The sequence below is a fragment of the Syngnathus leptorhynchus genome, chromosome 10 (assembly GCF_054491065.1).
Source record: "Syngnathus leptorhynchus isolate UIUO chromosome 10, UIUO_Slep, whole genome shotgun sequence".
Classification (NCBI taxonomy): Eukaryota; Metazoa; Chordata; class Actinopteri; order Syngnathiformes; family Syngnathidae; genus Syngnathus; species Syngnathus leptorhynchus.
In genome coordinates, this window is record NC_141204.1 from 6122367 (window position 1) to 6141916 (window position 19550).

General features: G+C 40.9%; 1 protein-coding gene across 1 annotated transcript; it reads right to left on the reverse strand.

The window, feature by feature from the left end:
* Positions 1–1787: 1787 nt before the first annotated feature.
* Positions 1788–17994, reverse strand: LOC147050119 (cartilage acidic protein 1-like). The gene is made up of 15 exons (XM_085922148.1): positions 17878–17994; positions 14073–14260; positions 13272–13468; positions 12493–12629; positions 9914–10070; positions 8241–8375; positions 7830–7972; positions 5692–5828; positions 4220–4302; positions 3930–4030; positions 3607–3775; positions 2599–2744; positions 2444–2486; positions 2200–2343; positions 1788–1915 (listed from the first exon to the last, which is right to left on the reverse strand). Exons 2-15 carry the CDS (start codon positions 14252–14254, stop codon positions 1788–1790), a joined length of 1902 nt encoding a protein of 633 aa, XP_085778274.1. The 5' UTR covers positions 14255–14260; positions 17878–17994.
* Positions 17995–19550: the final 1556 nt, after the last annotated feature.

Genomic DNA, 19550 nt, shown 5'->3' on the forward strand with positions numbered 1-19550 from the left:
TGATGGTAAAGGCAGTTAAAACTGGATGAAAGTGCAGTTGAGAATTGTGAATATTCCAATCAGAATTCATCCCTGGAGAATCATTTGGAAGTTTTAGTGAACACGCTGTCAGCTGCTTAATGCTTTTGGTCATCGTTCGAGCCAAAATAGTTCTTGAAACTGTTTTAAGAATTATGCTGCTATGAAGCAGATTTTGTCTCCCTGCATGATGAATTCTGCACTTGTACTGTTATGAGCAGGGGTGGGCAAACCTTTGTGCTCAAACTCAAAGGCCAGACTTGAGAGTTAAAATATGAATGGAAATGTTGTATTATGGTGTTATGTGTAATCCTTACTTGTATTGTTTTGAAATAACTGAGTTCTTATTCATACAAACTCACCCAGTAACTTTTTTCAATCAGTGCATGAATTTAAACACAACTTTTAAAAAAAAGATAAATCAGAAAAAGATAATCAACAGATGATTTGAACGTTTGAGGGTGAATCATTTCTAAATTGAGTGTCAGTAATTACAGCATTTTGTGAGAATATATATGAAAAGCTGATTTATATCACGCATATTTTATTTGTAAAGGTGTTAATTCAATGAAGGATGATTCTGAACTACTGCAGAGAGTTTTCGGGTTTGAACTAGTTTCAAAAGTGCACATTTAACCGCTGTATTTTATGCTGTCGTGACCTTTGTGAAATGGGCAGGAAAATCTCCCCCAGGCAACGTTAAATGGTCACTTTGATATCCAAGGAGATTTTATTTCAGGAATATCATGCTGCTCAATAAAAGCAAAAGAAGAAAAAGTATTTTTTCCTTGAGCGTAATGTCTTCAGGACTAACATGATGAACTAAGTAAAATGAATTATTCTTCAAAGCAGAAATATTTAATGTTAGACTTTGCTAAATAAAGCCAAATGTACTGTCATTTGTAATCCATTTTAATGAGCATGTTCAACATACTCATTGTTGAGCTTGAGTAAGCCCAGACACAAACTTTAAAATGCTAACCACGCGCAAATTATAACAAAACAATGTAGTATGTATTTAATGGACAAATATAATGTTTTAAATTAAATTACACGCCTGCCATGTTTTTATTTGATTTTGTATTTATTTTGAGGGCATGCAGGGGCACCCACAAACACAGTGAAGCTCATGTTGATGGACTCAATTATAATGTAGTGCTGCTTAGTTGTTTTCTAGTGAGGTCATGTCGATTCCTGTAAATAAAATTAAACCTCATGCCATCACACAAAAAAGAAAGTCTTCATCTTTGCTGTACTGCAGAATTATTAATAGTTAACGAAATGTAACCCACCACCGCTGACAGATGGTCTGGCATATGTCCTCGAGCACACACACACACACACACACACAAACTTGTAGCTTGGAGACCTGGTGTTCTTCAGCATCCCAGTAGGCCCATATGGAGAAAGAGAGCGCCATTGTGCACATACAGACGGCGGCCTCAGCGTGTCCTTTATGATTGCGGCCGGTGGAGCCAGTGGCTTCGGTGCAGTGGTTTGCACTCACTGCAGCCACCACTTATTGACTTGGACTCAGCTCAAATCCCACTTAGATAAATGCCAGGTGATGACAAGAGGGCTGTGCGGCTCTAAGGCAGTTAGTTCTAGCATGCTCCCTGTAAGGTCCAGTCCAGCCCCAAAAGTAATGCATGGTGGAAAACACGACTGATATCACAGATCCATAGAGCTTGTTGTACGATAAAGAGGAGAAGGATAGAATGTTTTCAACAGTTTCTGTACATCCTTGTTAAAGCAGAGAAAGGGGGCGCCTACAGTAGTCCACTCTGGAGATGGTTCAAGATGAGACAAAGCACACCGATAGATGATAGCCAGAAAGAAATGGCCGACCGGGTACGTTGTGCAGAGGACCGCGTCTTCCCAAAGTAAGCCACCTGGGCTGCAGAGAGAGAAGAAATTGAATTGTGAACCAATTAAAGTATTGTTACTTCATTAATTTATTGTTTTGTGCAATTAGAAACTAAATTTGTCACATACAACGGATACCCAGAAAGAATTCAATTATTTGGTGCGTTTCGGCAACAGAGACTCTCCACGCATTGCTTTTTAAGCCAAGGATATGTATGTACGACTTTATGTTGGGACAGCTTGTGAGTTTCAAATTTCAACACGTAACAAAGACTTGGAAACGTGGCTTAAGTCGAATATGCCTGGGTCACTCACCCACACATGCAGACCCATCATCGTTGGGCTCAAAGCCCTGGGTGCATCTTCTTTTGGCACGGCATTTAAAGCTGCCATAGGTGTTGGTGCACACAGGGCGGTCAGAGGGGCACACAGAGGGGAACTGGGTACATTCATCTTTATCTGAGGAAGAGGAGCAGGTGGCAAAGGAGAAGGGAAAGACGCTGTATTTTGATGATTTGGACACATGACTAACACAACCAGATGAAAGTTTTGAACTTACCAATGCACCGTCCATTTTCATTCAAAGCAAAACCAGGACCGCACTGCAAAAGAAACTCAAATGTTACCCCAGAGCTCAGGAAAAAAAAAGGACTGGAATGTGTTTTTATGCTGCAACGGTGCGGGGGTTGATGTGACCACAGAGGACCACTGTACCTCTATTTCCACAGTGGGGGTGACCTCATCGTCATCTTTCGGATAGTGGATCTCCAGCACGGAGTTGATCTCTGACGGTTCCAAGGGTCGAGCAACTGAGACTCCATCTGGCCAGTATACTTCCACATTTGTGGCCATGTCCTTACCTTTTATGGACAAGCACAGCACATATGTCAATCTTATTGTCCTTAAGTGGAACTAGATGCTATATAGATCACATTTGATAATAGGTATGATTTGGAATTAATTTCAGATTTTTGTTTGAATTACAACTGACTGGAACTGAATTAATTATTTAGCGATCTAGCCAGCAGGCGAGCCTAGAAATATTTCATCTTTCCCTCTTCCCATATGTGTGCTTGAGAGGTGGTGAATGACTGATGCCTTTAGCAAGTGTGCAGTCAAGTCTTGTGAGGTCAGCATGGTGCCAATTAACTTGACTGTTGTGCTCTGTGTGTGTATTTTAGGCCTTACAGGGGAGGCCTTGGAGAAACGGATCTGGTCTTGGGTGGGCCGAACTGGCCGCCAGTTTGTCACAAAGCAGGCTAGCTTCCAGCGCCAGCACCTGCCCAAAAACCGTCGACCAGATACCTCCCCCTCCCCCGGGTGTCCAATCACGCCGGAGGTAACAGCCTGATGCTTTACACATTACATGTTGTACTTTCCGACTCTGCTTATTATATTTCTTGCCATCTGCGCGCCATCAGTAGCTATGTCATCCGTTTTAATAGTCAACTGATTGTTTCCTGTAAAGTTCTGTGTTTACATTTCTCTTCGCTGTTAATCAGACAGCGGGGAGCTTTATAGCCTATTCATTATTCTCAGTTGCCGCAATAGTAGAACCAAAGTATATGGTCAGAAGTGATTGGACACCAATATGGTGAAAAGTTCAGCTTCTGTCTAGACAAACATTTGTCAGGTGACTGGTTGGGCCGGCACCCATTTTTGCTCTTCCGAGCAAATATTTTACATCGGCATTTATAAGATTATTTTGGTTTGTTTTCTTACCAAGGCCGAAGTGTGCAACAGGTTCCATCTCGCAGAGGTACCCCGACCCGCCATCGATGATTCGTGTATGTGGTCCACTCCTTCTGGTGTACACCACCACTTTAGCTCCTCTGGCAAAAGCACCAAACTTGGTCCGAGGAATCACACGTAGCCATGAGTTTGTAGGTCCCTTTAGGATGCAAACCCATAGGGAGAATTAAGTGAGGCTTTATGTGTGCATGTGTCTTATTCAGGCTTTTCTCATAGAAGTTGAATAGATATTCCAGGATGAAGTATTTTTTTAACGACTGACTTGACAATAGATGGTAAGGTTTAACACTCACTAGGTTGACTTTGTAGATAGAAAGCGGTTGAGCTGCACTTTCACCATGAGACACAAGCAGCTCCAGACGACCGTCTCCATCAAAATCAGTGGCTACAGCTCCTGGAGAAGCATCAGCATAACAACAGAGCATGAATGGAAAAATTCACAGCGCTGTCTACCATGAGGAAATCACTGGTGGAGTTGTAGTGCCCTCGGGTGGCAGATGAAAGAACAGACACTTTTTGTAAGATCTGCTGCTTCATTGTAACTCCATCTTCTTGGGTTGCAGGACATTTGTTCCAAACTCACCAGTTCCTCGTCCCTCTGGCTCGGAAGCTTCGCCTATATTCAGCTCCTCTATCTGGGGGTCTCCATGCTCTCTCCTGCTCACCCTGCCCATGAGATAAGTAAGTATTTTGTTACTCAAAACACTGTCAGATTGCTGTCACATAACCACTGACCACAACTATAGAGGCACCTTATAGGCTGCAGTTAGGGACACACAAATAGTTTTTTCAAATCGAGAACTTAGATGCTGATAAGTAAATACATGATGTCAATTCATGTTATAATTGTGACGAAAATGTTTGATTTGAATGAAATATTGTTTTAAAACATGAAACATAAATGTTTGTTCTTCTTCACCCAATCTTTATGTCAGGCTAATGAAATGGTATCAATGTCATAGTATCGGAGCATTTTTACAAGCTGAGTACAGTTGTATAATATCAGCTTATCTTGAGTTGCTGTGGTGTCATGCTGCATTGTATCAACTTGATAAGCAGTTCTAAAAAAAAACGTCTCTGAATGAACAACTTGACAATACACAGGTAGTATGTTGTTGCATCCACAATTTTAAAACAATATTTTACTTCCAGTAACAAACTTGTATTTTGTTTTGACGTTTCATTTGCACTACACAGCATTTCCATATGGAATGCATCACTTAATATGCAATAATGCTGAGCTAAATATTGACGGTCATATCATAGATTAATTAGCACAATAGAGAGCTTGTTTTTTCATGGCCTGAGAGCAGAGTTAAATGAGTTGCTTCATCTTCATAACAAACGACGACCGAGCCAAGTGCTGTAGAGCGCTGACCCCGTGGAAACCATCACAGTATCCAAAAAGACAAATTCTCCCTCAGTGACCTGGCAAGCAGGCGTGTTTTGATCCAGAAAACCACTGGGCCTGAAACTGATTATTGATATTCCGCATATTTGGATTCATCCGCTAATAGCAACATTCATCAGATGTTTCATTCAAGCCCGCTTGGGCTTCTGCTAGAATGTAAGCTCTTAACCACTTGATATGGATCTTAAGATTGTGTGTAGAGGGCTGAGTTCATTAATATTATCTAGCGAGAAAGCCCAACCTAAAAGTGTCTTTAATGAAAGAGTCGCCCATGTGTGCAGGAGGTAGGATGACAGATAAGAATCCTTGGCTGCAAATTTGTGCCTGCTTCAAATTGAACATATTAAATATAGTCCACAATATTAGGTACACCTGCAGAATTGACAGGGGGAAAACAATTCTGCTTTATGTCCAATTGAAAAATAGTAGATTGTTTGCAGTCTTGAATTGCATTCAATCATTATAATTAATTTACTTGTCTTTAGATTTTGTGAAGCAGCGAGCGGACCTTTAGGGTTACTTTGAACTTCTGTACATCATGTAAGTGAGAATTCTCACTTTAAAGTCAGAATTCTGACTCAGAATTGTAGAAGTGCATCATGTAAGCACATGCTGTGATGTTTGCTGGGTGGCCGAGAGTTTACCTAAACAGTCTGTTGGCTGAAGGCCCCCTGTAAGCGATGTTGTTGAAGAAAACCTCCAGCTCATTGTCGTTGTCAAAGTCGGCAGCAATAACGGTGCGCACCGGGGAGGGCATAGAAAATTTCTGCGAGGCGATGTCCTGGGAAGAAAGTACCATTGAACAGGACAGGAAATTAAAAGAACAATCTTAGGACAGTGACGTTTATTTTTTCTTTATGGCAAATTTGCAGCTTTTAAAGAGTTTGCTGGCATATCAGCTTTATGGCTTTGATCCTACAATGTCGATTATTTGAAATGGAAGTGTGCACTCAGCTTATTTCATAACCTTGAGCCCGCAAGGTTATTTTGCTCAGCAGACATTAATAATCTAGGTCTAGGCCTTGACTCAAACAATAATCTGTCATATGATCACTCCCTCACTGTAAAGATTATTTTTAGGTGGACGGGTTGTCGTCAGAGAAGTAAACTGTGTCTCTCCCCCCAAAAAAAATAAATAAACCACAAAAAAACTCATCAGTGTTTTTGGACGTGAAAGTAACAGATGTCTTCCTGCTTCACTGATGCAGTGATAAGTCGGGAAAGAATTATAGAGCAGCCCTTCACTACCTTCAGTATTTACACCGTGTTTTAATTATAAGGCTCATAAAGCTGCCCGGGGGGGTTGACCTTCTTGCTTTTTAAGGTGAAGGAGAGGCAATGGCCGACGGAGGCCGTGAAGTGAGGGGGGGGCATTCAGGTAGATGGATGATGGATGACAAAGAGCCACTTTATTATTTCAAATGCTCAGCAAGAAAGATTTGCAAAAAAGCCGTGTGGATGATATGGCAAATGAATGCATAGATTTTCAACTTGTTTCTAAATGGAGATAAAATATGTTATTGGGTATTGTTTTTTGTCATTTTGAAAAATAATTGAAGATGGACTTAGCGTTGCCCAAAAATCTTTCAGCCAACGTTTAACAAGCGTGGATATTTTGTACATTTTCACACAAGTCTAGGTAGCTTAAAACAGTTTTTGCTTTTTAGATTAAAAAAAAATCATGATTTAAAACTGCATTTCCCTCTTTTTTTGATGTTCGCATGTGTTTGATTATCACAAACATAAGGGCGGAGGTACAGGTGTGTGTGTGTTCAAACTATTACAAAGAAAAGCGCAGTAATAGATTTTAATTAAAGCCCAAACAGGCCTAATCTGCACTTTCCACTGCGGTGGCAAGCTGCTGTTTCAGCCCAATTTAATTAGCGGTTTACTGGAGTGATACAACAGCTTCATTATGCAAGCCAAAGGTCAGCACATCATGCAGGAATGTCAGAGCGGGTGGGAGCGAGCCATCTTAAATTTGTTGTGGGCCATGATTTAACAAGCTTTGTCCCAGGAAGAAAAAAAAAAAGAAAACCAAAAGGCAGCTCATCCAATTTGTCTTGAGTGTGTGTGTTTATGACATGTAGAAATGTGTGTGTTTGTGTCATGATGATGTAACTATCTTCGGGTTATGGGTCACACGTTAACCCCTTCTTTGACCCCCATAAAGATGTCTCTATTGACATTTATCTCCTGTCGGCCGCCTCTCATTCAGCATCATCTTATGCATTGCATACACACACAGCTGATCATCTCTGGAATGGTCAACGAGTCACACCCTCTGTCCACATCGTAAAGATGCGTTCGCTTGACATTGATTGCGGCAGAAGAACAAAAGCTTACATCAGCACCCGGATCGATTATTTGCTACAGTGACTGCATTTGATCACTGCAAAACAATTACTCAGCGTCCTTGAGTAATTATGAAAATATCAACACGCGTTTAAAAGTTGAATAATCATAATAATAATCGCATGTTTTCTAAATTATTTTGGAGATTTTGTTTATGTGTGTGGATTACACTAAAAATTGTTAACTAATATTTGGAACATGGTATTTGACATCTCCAAACTGCTTGTATTCTATTGTTAAAACTGATGGGAAAAAAATACAAACACAATCATTAAAATAATAAAATCTCCAAATTCTTAACTCATTCATCGCCCTTATAAGCGGTTGTTGAAACCTTGACCTTTTAAAACCACGATAAATCGTCAAACGGATTATCGGCCCGTGCTTAAATGGAATACAGACGCAGACACGGAAAGTGAGCTCTCACCTTGAACCGCTGCTTACGGTTGTTAAGTTGCATGTAAAGACGATGAGGTCCATTCCAGTTGCCGTAAACGATGTCCGTCTTTCCGTCACGGTTGAAGTCTGCGAGGGCTACGCCCCTGCCGTGCTGCATGGGGTCCTCCACCCCTAAGAAAAAACTTACACATTAATGCAGTGCTGTGAAAATGTCTTAAAACAGGATTAGAAGAACTTCTATGTTCAAATATTACTTTTCAAGGCAACATCAGTTCACTTAACATTATTTGCATATTAATAGCATTTTGGATTTTCCAAAGAATGAGATGTAAGAGGGATTTTGACACCTTCATTTATTTATTTGCTGAAAAAAAAATCCCAACAGACAAGTTATTATTCCTAGTCAGTCAGAATCTTTAAACCGTTACTTTCTCCTTACCAGCCTGCTGCGCCACGTCAGTAAAAGTTCCATCTCCGTTGTTTCGGAAAAGGAAGTTGGGTCCATACTCGTTGTCACAAAACACATCAGAGTAGCTTTGGCTCACGATAGGCCCGACGACCACCCCGCGGCCTCCTGCGCCGATAATTATAAGAGATGAAGAGAAAATAAACAGCAGCTCTTAAACGCTGATGAGTCCAAACATGCTGACTGTCATTTGCCGCTTCAAGACGTATGCAAGAGCAGGGTGATATTTCCCCGTGACATTAGTGAGGTGACTGCCCTGCCATTTTGATACACAACTTTCCCGACTGCCCCCTCCCGAAAACACTGTGATGAAAAACCCATCGTGTGTACTGTATATCATTCACAACTGTTTTGGCACGGCTCCTGCAGCCGGCTTTTGATGACATCTAGCTTGTAAAAATGTATACGAGATGAAGATTGATTTGTCAACACACCATCTCTGAAAACTTACTTGGATTAATTTTCAGGACTTTTCAATGACGGCCTAAAACGAAGCACGGTTTAACTCCCGAAGATAGAAATCACAGGTAAAATGGTCCACGTTGTCATTTATTGTGCTGTACTTTGCAACAATGCAGGTATCCATCACATTTTTTTTTTTTGGTCCAGGCAGATGTGTTGTTTGTTCAAGTGAGAGGTGAGTTAGAGGTTCCGATATAAATAAATCATTTCAAGGGTAAGCGCTTCCTTTTATAAGGAGTGTAGATCGCAGCAGTATGCGTTTTTTGTTAGCTAAATTGAAAAACTAAGATACATAAAAAAAAACATCTCTCTTTTTCCTACATGGAAAAAAGCTTGTCAAATTTGCAAACACATCATTTAAGAGCCATGATATTGATCACCGACAGACATAGGTGTCTCGAGTTAAACTGTTTGACTGCATGTTGAGTTCTATGTTACGGTTAATCTTGAATTTTGCGGACTTTTTGGACGTCTTAACAATGAATTAACATTCGAGTAGACATACAGTGTGATTGCTGTGCAGTGATGTTTACCTTTCTCGTTACAATGCAATTTATTGCTTGATTCCCAACCGCCTCAGTTGCTGCTGTTTCACTTTCTTTTAACTATTTTTATAGTCCAGATATATTGTTTTATATTACCGAGAAATGCATTTGTAGCACAAACAAAAGCCTCCTTCTATAGACACCTCCCCATCCTCCTTTGCTGTCTTTTGCAGAAAAAATCTAGATATATATTCTGCTTCCTGTTGTCCCAGCTGACATGTTTTATATGACTGACTGTTTGTAATTGGACCGGCTAAAGGAGTCCGACATAAAATACATCGTAGAGTGAAGTGCTAAGATGCCAGCTGTGGTGATAGATGTTGTCTCAGCTCGTACGTGTCGCCCTTCCCCTCCCGTGACTTTGACTGGAGTAAACAGCTGACGTAGAGCCCACTGACATTCCCCTCCTCTTCCTTCTCCACGACAATTAATCACAACATCATAGTTCTTTTTTTTTTTTTCCCACCTGGCACCACTTCAACTCTTCCTTTCTTGATCCAATATTTTAGACAAGCACTCTGTACATATATCTGTGTAAATCACACAATGGCCCCTATAGTGCTGCATGATCCCAAAAGTCGTTATTACACACACACAAACTCACATGCTAACACAAACTCAAAACACACATTCACCCACCAGTGAACTTGTTGACTCCCGCCTGCTCGGCCACATTCGAGAGAGCGATGACGCCTTGCGAAAGGTCACTCGCCGCCTCGTCCATTTCTATAAGCGCATGCGGGCCCACAGTGCCGCTGGCATAGTTTGCTATGTAGATGGCATAACGGCCCGTGCCCTGCAGAGGAAAAACATGTTTACAGCAAATGATATCAAAAATCATATGTGCATCAGCACATAGATTGCTAGAACTAGCTCACAGAATTTTACTCAACAATCAATAACCCCATAAAAGAATGACCTAGGACCCATTTTTGGGTCCAAACCATTTGTCTGGTAAAGGTTACTCTTGAGGATTTATTGTCTGTCAGTAAATGTTCCATGCCAGCCCCCTATACCAGCGACAAGGACAAAGTAATTTTGTGATATCATAGTGCTAAAGAAAAAAAACTTCTATTTCTTCAACATTTCACACCAAAAACAATTTCCTGTTTGTGCTCAACCTTAACAATTTTCTTTTTTTTTTCCCCTAGAGGAAAATAGCGCAAACAAAAAGTTCATTGAAAGGCGAATATGTGTAACTTTTAACCCTCTGTTATCTATTGAGCATGCAAGTGTGAGCTCAATAAAACCTTTAAAATCCACTTAAGTCACTTTGATACAGCAAATTAAGACTCTTACACGCTAAATGAAACAAAGTGAAACAATCCACCTCTGTGACTTACCTAAACAGACGATCAATACTTTAAAGTCTAACCTTTAATGTTTGATCCTATTTCTGTTGTTGCCATATCCGCGGTTACACCAAGAGCTACAATTGCGCCTCACAACTTTTATTCCAACCTTCTCTCACCCTAAATCAAGAGAAGAAAAAAAACTAACATTTTTAATCAAACCCCTTTACCAGCTTGCTTGCTTTTACCCCCTTCCCCCGCCACCCTTTGGAGATTAATTTCACACTCCATTATCAGTCAGAGCCCCTGCAGACACAAACGGAACCACACTAATAGACCACACACTTGATTCCAATGAGTTTTCCCACCAGGCCGAAACGTATTTCAGTCAATGAGAACGCATGCGTATGACAAAACACACTCACAGTTTTACCATTTGTGTCGAACCCATATGGTATTTGTGCAGGATATGAAAAGCAAATGACTCTGCTTGATCTAGTGATTTTTTTTTTTCTTCGGTAATCAACTGTCACATTGCCGTCTGGTGGGAGGCGCCCGCTACACTCTATCATGCACAAAGACACACACACACACACACACACACACACACACACACACACACACACACACATACACAGCGTGAAAAATGAGACTGAACTGCAATAAAAGACCTGAAGGCTCCCGGCAGTTACTTAACAAACCTAAAAGTCAATGATTTTTCAATAAGTCTTTGCCCAAGGCTAATTTCTGTCAGTGCAATTGCCAGTGTGATGAGTGTGACATGCAGTGTTGCAAAGTGCATATGCTTGCATGGCTCCTGTGTCAAACTCACAAGGCAATAGCACTACAGTATATTGACTTAACCAGTTTTTAATTGTGTAATCGGTCTATCTAGGTTTTACATATGAGAGGATTTTATTTTCTCTAAAAGGTTAGAGCTAGTAGTTAAAGTGAAATGATTAGTAATAGTTCATCTTTAGGCTGACAAAATATAAACAAATTGTAAACAGCTTGTGCCTCAACAGACCTAATGCTACAACTAAGATACCAGTTCTATGCGAATTGATAAAATGCTAACACTTGGTATGCTGACATTTTGCATGATAGCAACTTGACTACAAAAAGCGCTGAGGCAGTTAAATAGCTGGGCTTTCTTATGATTTACACAAATTTGCAAAGCGATATAAAGCAAAGCAGTTTACTATACATCCTAAAATGTAAAGTGGTCCCTAATATTTTCTTTATGAGCAAACTCTTGTGTTCTTACACACGCATGCATCAGTCACCCACTACTCAACAATGCCACCTCTTTTGTTGTCTTGTTTGAATATAATTTAATGAATGCATGTTGCCCATCAGCCTCCTGGAACCGCCACAGAAGAACACACACCGCGTCTCTTTGGCTGGCTCTTAAAGCATTACGCCTTTATCCGTAGATATCTTTCCAATCGGCATGGCAGACGCACAACCCATCAGTGCTCAGTGAGATGGGACAGCGGGTTGGAAGAAAAAAAAAAAAACTATTGCAAACCCAACTGTCCTTTCTCGGCTATTAGCTTCTTATCCCTAGATTGCAAGTCAACCCGCGATAAGAGACAAAGAAGTCCGTCAGAGAAAGTAAAAGAGGCGGAAAAGAAATGAAAAAGGGTCGAAATGGAAAAATGGAGACAATGATAGTGGGCAAAGAGCAGTCATCACTCATCCCCTCGTATGATGTTCTATAAAACAAACGAGCCCCGGCCTCTGTAATTACACTGCTTGGCAATGGACAGAGGAAAGAAAATGGCCCAACATTCTCTCCAAATGAAGTGTCATAGCACAAGCTGAGGAGGGCGGCACAGGCAGGGCATGAATTATCGCTGGTAAACAAGCAACCGCAACCATGCATGTACACAGACGGTGTCAATGTAATTTGTTGTTGTTTACCTTTCTGTCCACACAGGCCACTGAGCGTCCAGCCATACGATTAGCCACGTCCCTGTGTTCGTTAATGTCATCGTTCAGCAGATCCTCAAATCGGCCATTTCGGAACTTGAACAGTTTGTCGGTATATGTGGCTCGTCCTGAACGCAAATGCAAAGATTGTCAAAATAGAAAGTACCGTATTTTCCGGACTATAAGGCGCACCTTCAATGAATGGCCCATTTTAAAATGTTGTCCTTATATAAGGTACTTGGCCGTTTTGCAATCTGGGGAAATGCTGAGTGTACTGCGACACAAATATCTGTCCTATATCAATTCAAACCTTGAATCTTAAAGCTGTGGAGCAGACTTGCTACCCACTACTCCACATCTCAAACTTTTCCAAGTAAGTTTGGGCACAGTCCAATGTTTTTTTATTTTTCATCAACATCAGTTTTCATATTTGTGATTCTCTTTGCTTCTCTTTTGTTGCAGTGAGTGGTTGAAAATACCTTTCAAAATACAATTGATATGTGTGAGTAAACTGCAGAAGTTCAGAAGTATTGACTTTTTGCACAGTGTGATTTGTTTTCCAATATGGGTCTTTAAAACTTAGAAAATGCTTACTGTTTTTTTAGTATACAATACAATGCAACAATAAATGCATTGTCAAAAAGCTGAAGCAAGCATGCTGTAGGTCTTTAACGGACAAACAGAGCAGCAAAACCTTTTCTGACACATGATTGGAACTACTTCTGGAAGGCTATTTTTTTCTAATTTGGCTGTTTAAAAAGTACTTTTACCAGAAAAGGCGTTATTGGTGTTGAGTACGTAAATCTCCTCGCGGCCGTCTCCGTCAATGTCACAGGCTGTTACCCCTATAGCGTTGCCTTGACGGTCTCTCAGGGCGTAGAACGGGGAGCTACGATTGTCCACGGCGATGTTAATGAGTCTCCTTCTCTGCTTGTCGTACTTCAGCACCAGGTTAGGGCCGTTGTAACTGCCAACGTGGACGCAGCGGAATATATTACATTATAGTTATACAAGTTTTGTTTTTCTTCTTGCAAAAGTCTATGAAAGCGTAAAGTAACAAACATTTGAGTAAAATTCAACTTTGCCACTGAAGGTCATTATGTCAATAGTGTCATATACTAAATGAAGGCTGTGATGATGTTCTTCTAATGTGATGCCCTCTCTCAGAATAGCTGCTGAATGGGACATCTTTTGCAGAAAAGACATTTATGAGGCGCGGCCATTTGCATCCATCTATCTACAGCCTGTGAGGGATTCATCGCCGGTTCATTGGTTAGAAGCAAGCTTGCCAAAGCATCTCCATCAGTGGCGCTCTGTCCAATCTCATCCATTATCATCACATGAGTGAGCGCCAAGTCTTTTTAAGTCTTTTGCCTTTGTCTTCAACCTTTAGCTCAGAAAATGAACTGCACCTCCAATCCACACTTGGATAGCTATCACTCACAAGTTCAATCATCTGTTCAAATTTGTGTAATGGACGAAATTAAACAATATTGGCGCCACTGTGAGAGAAGCATTAAGGCTGGAATCGTTTCACAAAGCACCTCACTAATTTTCACCGACTCACTTACCCTGCAACAAACACCTCCAGGTCTCCGTCCCCGTCCACATCGGTAACAGCCACGCCGTAGTTGAGCTGGGTGGGGTTGTTGTCGTAGTCAGGAGGAAGTATGGCCTTGGTTATGGCTGAGAACATTGGCTCTGAACGCTGGGCCGAGCAAAGTGCAGGCAGGAATGCGACTAACCACAACATCGTGACCTGACAAGAGGAGTATTGGACAGATAGAATTAACAGCACAACTCTATGTACATAGATTGTCGATTGACATTTTGTGGAATGTTCATCCTGAGAAAAAGCCATCGTGTATCATGACAAAAAGGTACGGCTTGGGAATATCTAGTATCATCACAAGGAAACCTCTAAAAGGCTTGGTCTGAACATTCACTTCAACAAGGTTTAAGATTTATGTCAATACGCCCAACAATTCCAGAAATCCTAATGGCGATGCCCGTTAGCATGCTAGCTTAGAACAGCTGGACAAATAAACAACAACTGTAACTTATGTTAGAGGTGTCTGCACATTGATTTATATTGTCGTAGGATTGTGACATCGAGTCTGATGGTAGCCTAAGACGTTTGCACAGTGCTGTGTGAAATGTGATAGTAAAAAAATAAAACAAGACTGTAGAAGGCTCACTCGTGACTCAGTGTCAATTTGCTAACTGCTTATGTCAGTGTTGTGCGCAACATCTCACAGCTATTGAGCCGTAATGTTCACTTCTCCCACTCTGTGCTCGTTTACGTCAACTTGTATTGGAGCTACAAACTTCCTTCCTCTAAAATGACTTACGCCAATGCCATCTCTATGTGCTCATTATGAACGACAACATATTTCTCGGAGCGCTTCAAGCAAATGAGAATCGCACAATAACAGTAAATCGTGTGTTTGCAAACGACAACATGCGGGCTGTGTTGCTAATTCTCCAAATCTATTATTGTGAGTCAAGCGACGGCACATTTTTGGCCAGGCTTTTTGCTGTGCTCAGACATAAAGATGAAGATATAGGGCTGCTCTCAACCACATTCTGCAGACTTAGAAAGTGAACAACCCATCACGTGAAGACAGCCTGAGGAATTGCAGGACAGAAAATCCATACAGGGAGCAGCGTTTCAGCCCGAGGCCAAGTGGGAACACGGAAAACTGATGTGACCCGGCACAACAGACCTTAGGTGTTGTTTCCCAAGGGATGCTGGCCACTTCTAAATTGGGAAGTCCTTGTGGGATAATAGGACAACACCAAGGAGTCCTATTAGTGGTCACTAGATAAAAGGTGAGCAAAGAGGACTTGATCCAATTGGCTTGTAAAGTTCAGGCAGGTAAAAAGAAAATGTAAAAAGTTGGGAGCGTAGACAAACATCCCTGAGGGGGAGACTGGAAAGCAGAAGGTCACCTCCTTAAAGTTAAAATAAAACACATATCAGCAGTGGGGCAAACACACACACACACACACACACACTAAGTGGCGTTTACAAGCTGACAACTTGATTTGCCCGGCCTGCGGATTTATGCAGGCAGCCTTCGTCATCGCTCCATGGCCGCTTTACTGCTGCAGCTTCTTCCCTCGATGCTAGCATGCAGCAGCCCCATGATTGATGCCACTCTTTAACATCTCGCTCAACAATTCAATTTAAGATAAAACCCATATTGCGCTTTGAGTAATACTTTCAAAAGCCCATCGGCCGTGAAAGGAAGCACCTCCATTGACAACCGCAGAAATATCGCAGGGGCCGACATTGCCCGGTTGTACTTATGCCTTGCTAGTGGTTGTGTAGCCTGTAGCTGTTAGTAAACTTATTAACAACAATGGAGGTTCCATATAAGGCAAATTTACCTCTAATAGACCAAGACGTGATGACAAATGAGGAGAGACAGTTACCCACAGGCTAGGGACAGGTTAGAGACAAGCTAATGCACTGCAGGAGCTAACTTTCTGGTTGACCAATTAAGAGTCTACGTCGAAGGTTTCAGCTCATTTCTACTCTCTGAAGTATTCCCTCTTCAAAATAGTACTGCAGGACACTGAAAACAATGCCACGTTGAACACGTCAGACAGAACGAAGCATGCTAGCAAAAAACAAAAATGGAGGACAATAATGGTCTCCTGTCATTATGTCTAGTTTTTGGCACAACAAAGAGTTTTATTTGAAAAGAGACCCCGGGGCAGTGGGAAGAACATGGATATGCTCCAGCAAAGCGGACTAACAGCATAAACTAATGTTAGCACGTGTGTTTGAGCAATTCTATTTCCGTCGATTTTAAATTTTCTAACTCGTCTTTCCTTTTCACATTCTGGCAGTATACCACGATGTCATTAAGTGTGGTGGCTGTATATTACTTTAGATGCAAGAAAAGTTTGCATTTTGACCAAAGTCCAGCCTTAAAAAGTGGCCCCTATAATTTAGTCAATGTCCCAAACAAGGGAAAGTAACTCCAAAGACAGATGAGGGTGTGAAACCACAGGGGACTGCATTGGTAAAATGGCAGTGTGATGCCTTTGCCCATCAAGGACGCGCAGCCTGCTTGCACAACACTAAATCTCAGTTTTTGAGGTGAAGTTACTGCAGGAATTTTTACTAAGTGCAAGAAGCCCTGGACAGTTATGTGCACTCAGTTGTTTTTCGGGGATATAATACGTGCTTAGCTGTTATCTTCCTTCCATTGTGTGCGAACAAGAAGCATCATTTTTTGTGTGTGTGTAAAACAGTCAAATAGCATCAAATAGCCTGGGGAAAATGTGTCGTCTCAGGCCCGAGAAATGTTTTCACTTTGGGTTATTTATACTGGCATTAAGAGGCCATTACGGCAGCGTGCAGCATCAGCATGTGCCTCGTGGAGCGTTCATGCTCAGCTCTCATCCTGATAACACTGCGACAAAGAGCCAGTGAAGATGTTCACTTTCAAAACACGCTCACAGAAATCTTGTCGCTGTGAAGGACACCCCTGCTGCAGAGCATGCACGCACACACACAAGGCTGGACTAGTCCCAGCCAGCAAATTACACTTAACTTTCATTCACAGTAATCAACAGTCACCATTAAAGTTAAGCTGTTATTTATCTATCAGGGACCGAAGTGGCCCTCCAGCACTTCCAAACCAGCAGTTACACAACACTGACTGCACAATTTCTTCTTTTTTTTCCAAACATAATATATTGCCTGAGGGCAAATTTCATATTTATGATGTTTACATTTTATTTGAGACAACTTGCTGGATTGTAAGTAACAAGTTACAGTTTACATCCTTTGCACTTTTGATCATATTATTAAATTAATTCTAACAATTATTTTTAAATATACTGGAAAAAAACAAAAAGTAAACTTTGCATGCAAAATAAAAGTTTAGTAAACTACCAACACAGTGAGCTACAAATGAACATGTGTTACTGCGCATTTGCTCGGACTCATTGAGGATAAATAAATCCTGGTAACTTTTACATCCGCCCTGCATGCCTTTCTAAATAATTGCATATGTCATATCATAATAATTAAAAAGTGTCTTGACGTTTAAGTAGTCTGTAAAACCATTTTCAAAAATAGATATCATCTGCAATATATTACTTATACAAATAATATATCGATACTAAAATTGAAGAATCTATATTGCACAATAATAATTTATATTATGTATTATATTGCATTTCTGCCAGAAAGATCGCTCCATGAAAGCCATTCACCATATAAAAAGATGCAAATTCTTTAAGTGATGCACGCACATTTAAATAGATAAACTTGTTGCATCTAGTTTAACTTTGCATATATCGGCACGCGCATCCTGCATTAAGTGCAAGGCAGCGGCAAGTGGATGAGGTACTCACGGATGAAGAGAGAAGGGGAGGAAACTCCAATAAAAGCGCAGCAAGAGTCGCTATCCTCGGTTTATTCTCCTCTGCATTCCACTGTTATCACACGGGAGTCTTTTTTTTTTTCCTCACCACTTATTCCCCTTACTCAACTTCTGAAGGTTTTGCTTTATGAAATTTTTCCAGCGGCGATCGGAGCCAATTAACGCCAAGCAGGGTGAATATTTGCGTGAACAGCCAATGAGGAGACGGATGTGATCTGGTGGGCGCGTCCTCAGGTATGCGCTGTGACGTGAGAGGGGATCAGCTGGGAGGAGGACAATGTGAGGCACAATATATGATGTTTGACTTCTACACTTCACTTACACTCAATTTAGTTCATGTCACCGTAAGAGTGCATGTATCAATCTCGTAAAGCCGATGTCAAACTTCCACATACAGCACAAACTATTTTTTCCACATACTATTATTTTTTTTATTAGTGTTCTTGCAGGTATTAACAATGCATACTAAACTATGGTCATTCATCAGTTTAGAAAAGCATTAACAACTGGATTCATGGCAAACAATTGGATTCTTTTTCCTATTTTATACTCTTATTAAGCAATATGAGGGGAAAACTGTAAGAAACAGCACTCAGACACAATGGTTTGCAAAAGATGAAAAACAACAAAGAAAATACATTGTCATGAATTAGTTTGCCAATAGCATCCAAGTTCGACCTGTAATGCACTTATTATAATTATTTCACTGGACAGTTTACGGCATAACCTAAATTTCCATCAATCGGTAGTCACAATTCCATTATAATATATGTATGAAAAATGTAATACTAAGAACGCAATGAAAAGGTAAATTGTGTGCCATTTGTAATCTCAAAATATGTATGTCACCGCCGTTGTAAAGCCAGTATCCTGGTAATTTTTTTACGAGCTGTACATGTCCCACCTATTATAGATCCATGACAAACATTTGGATCTCTGTCCATCAGTTCTGAATCACTATACGTATTATATACGATCAACATGTTCTTCAAGCAATACCTTTGAAAATTGTCATCATTATAAAAGCAGATTTGTGTGTCAAGTCTTATTAGCTGGTGGTGTACCTAAATAAACTTTTGATTGTTTCTTTCGACGACAGAGTGATAAATTACCCTGTGTTGCTTTTGTGCGATGCAGCGGTTTGAATCAAAAGGGGCAATAATCAAAAAATGAAAGATTCTACGGTGAGAGCATTTGGATTTACAGTTTCCAGTCGCCTTATTCTTATGTCACACTCCAGCGAGTCCAACCTGCAGTGAGCGCGTTTGTGTGTGTGCGTGTGTCACGCCAAGCTCCCTGGAAATGAGATGTTCACATCCCAAGGACGTTTCCCACCATAATTTAAAAGTGGCTGGCGCTGGAAGGCTTCAAACTGAAAGTGCTGAGGTCATAAAGCAGCGCTCCTCTGTCTCCACTGTTATTGTGTGAGATCTATTGGTCTAAATCCACAGGCAGGTGGCTGTGACTCATACAATGCAAAGACCAAAATGTCAGTTTGATGTCACCACGCCGCGATTGCGGCACGCTGCCTGCAGGCTATAAAAGCAAGTTAAACACCTAAACTTGACAGAGCTTGTACTTGTTGTTTTTTTTTCTCATCGTTATTTGTAGGTGTCAGGTCGTACAGTATACGGAATGTTTAGA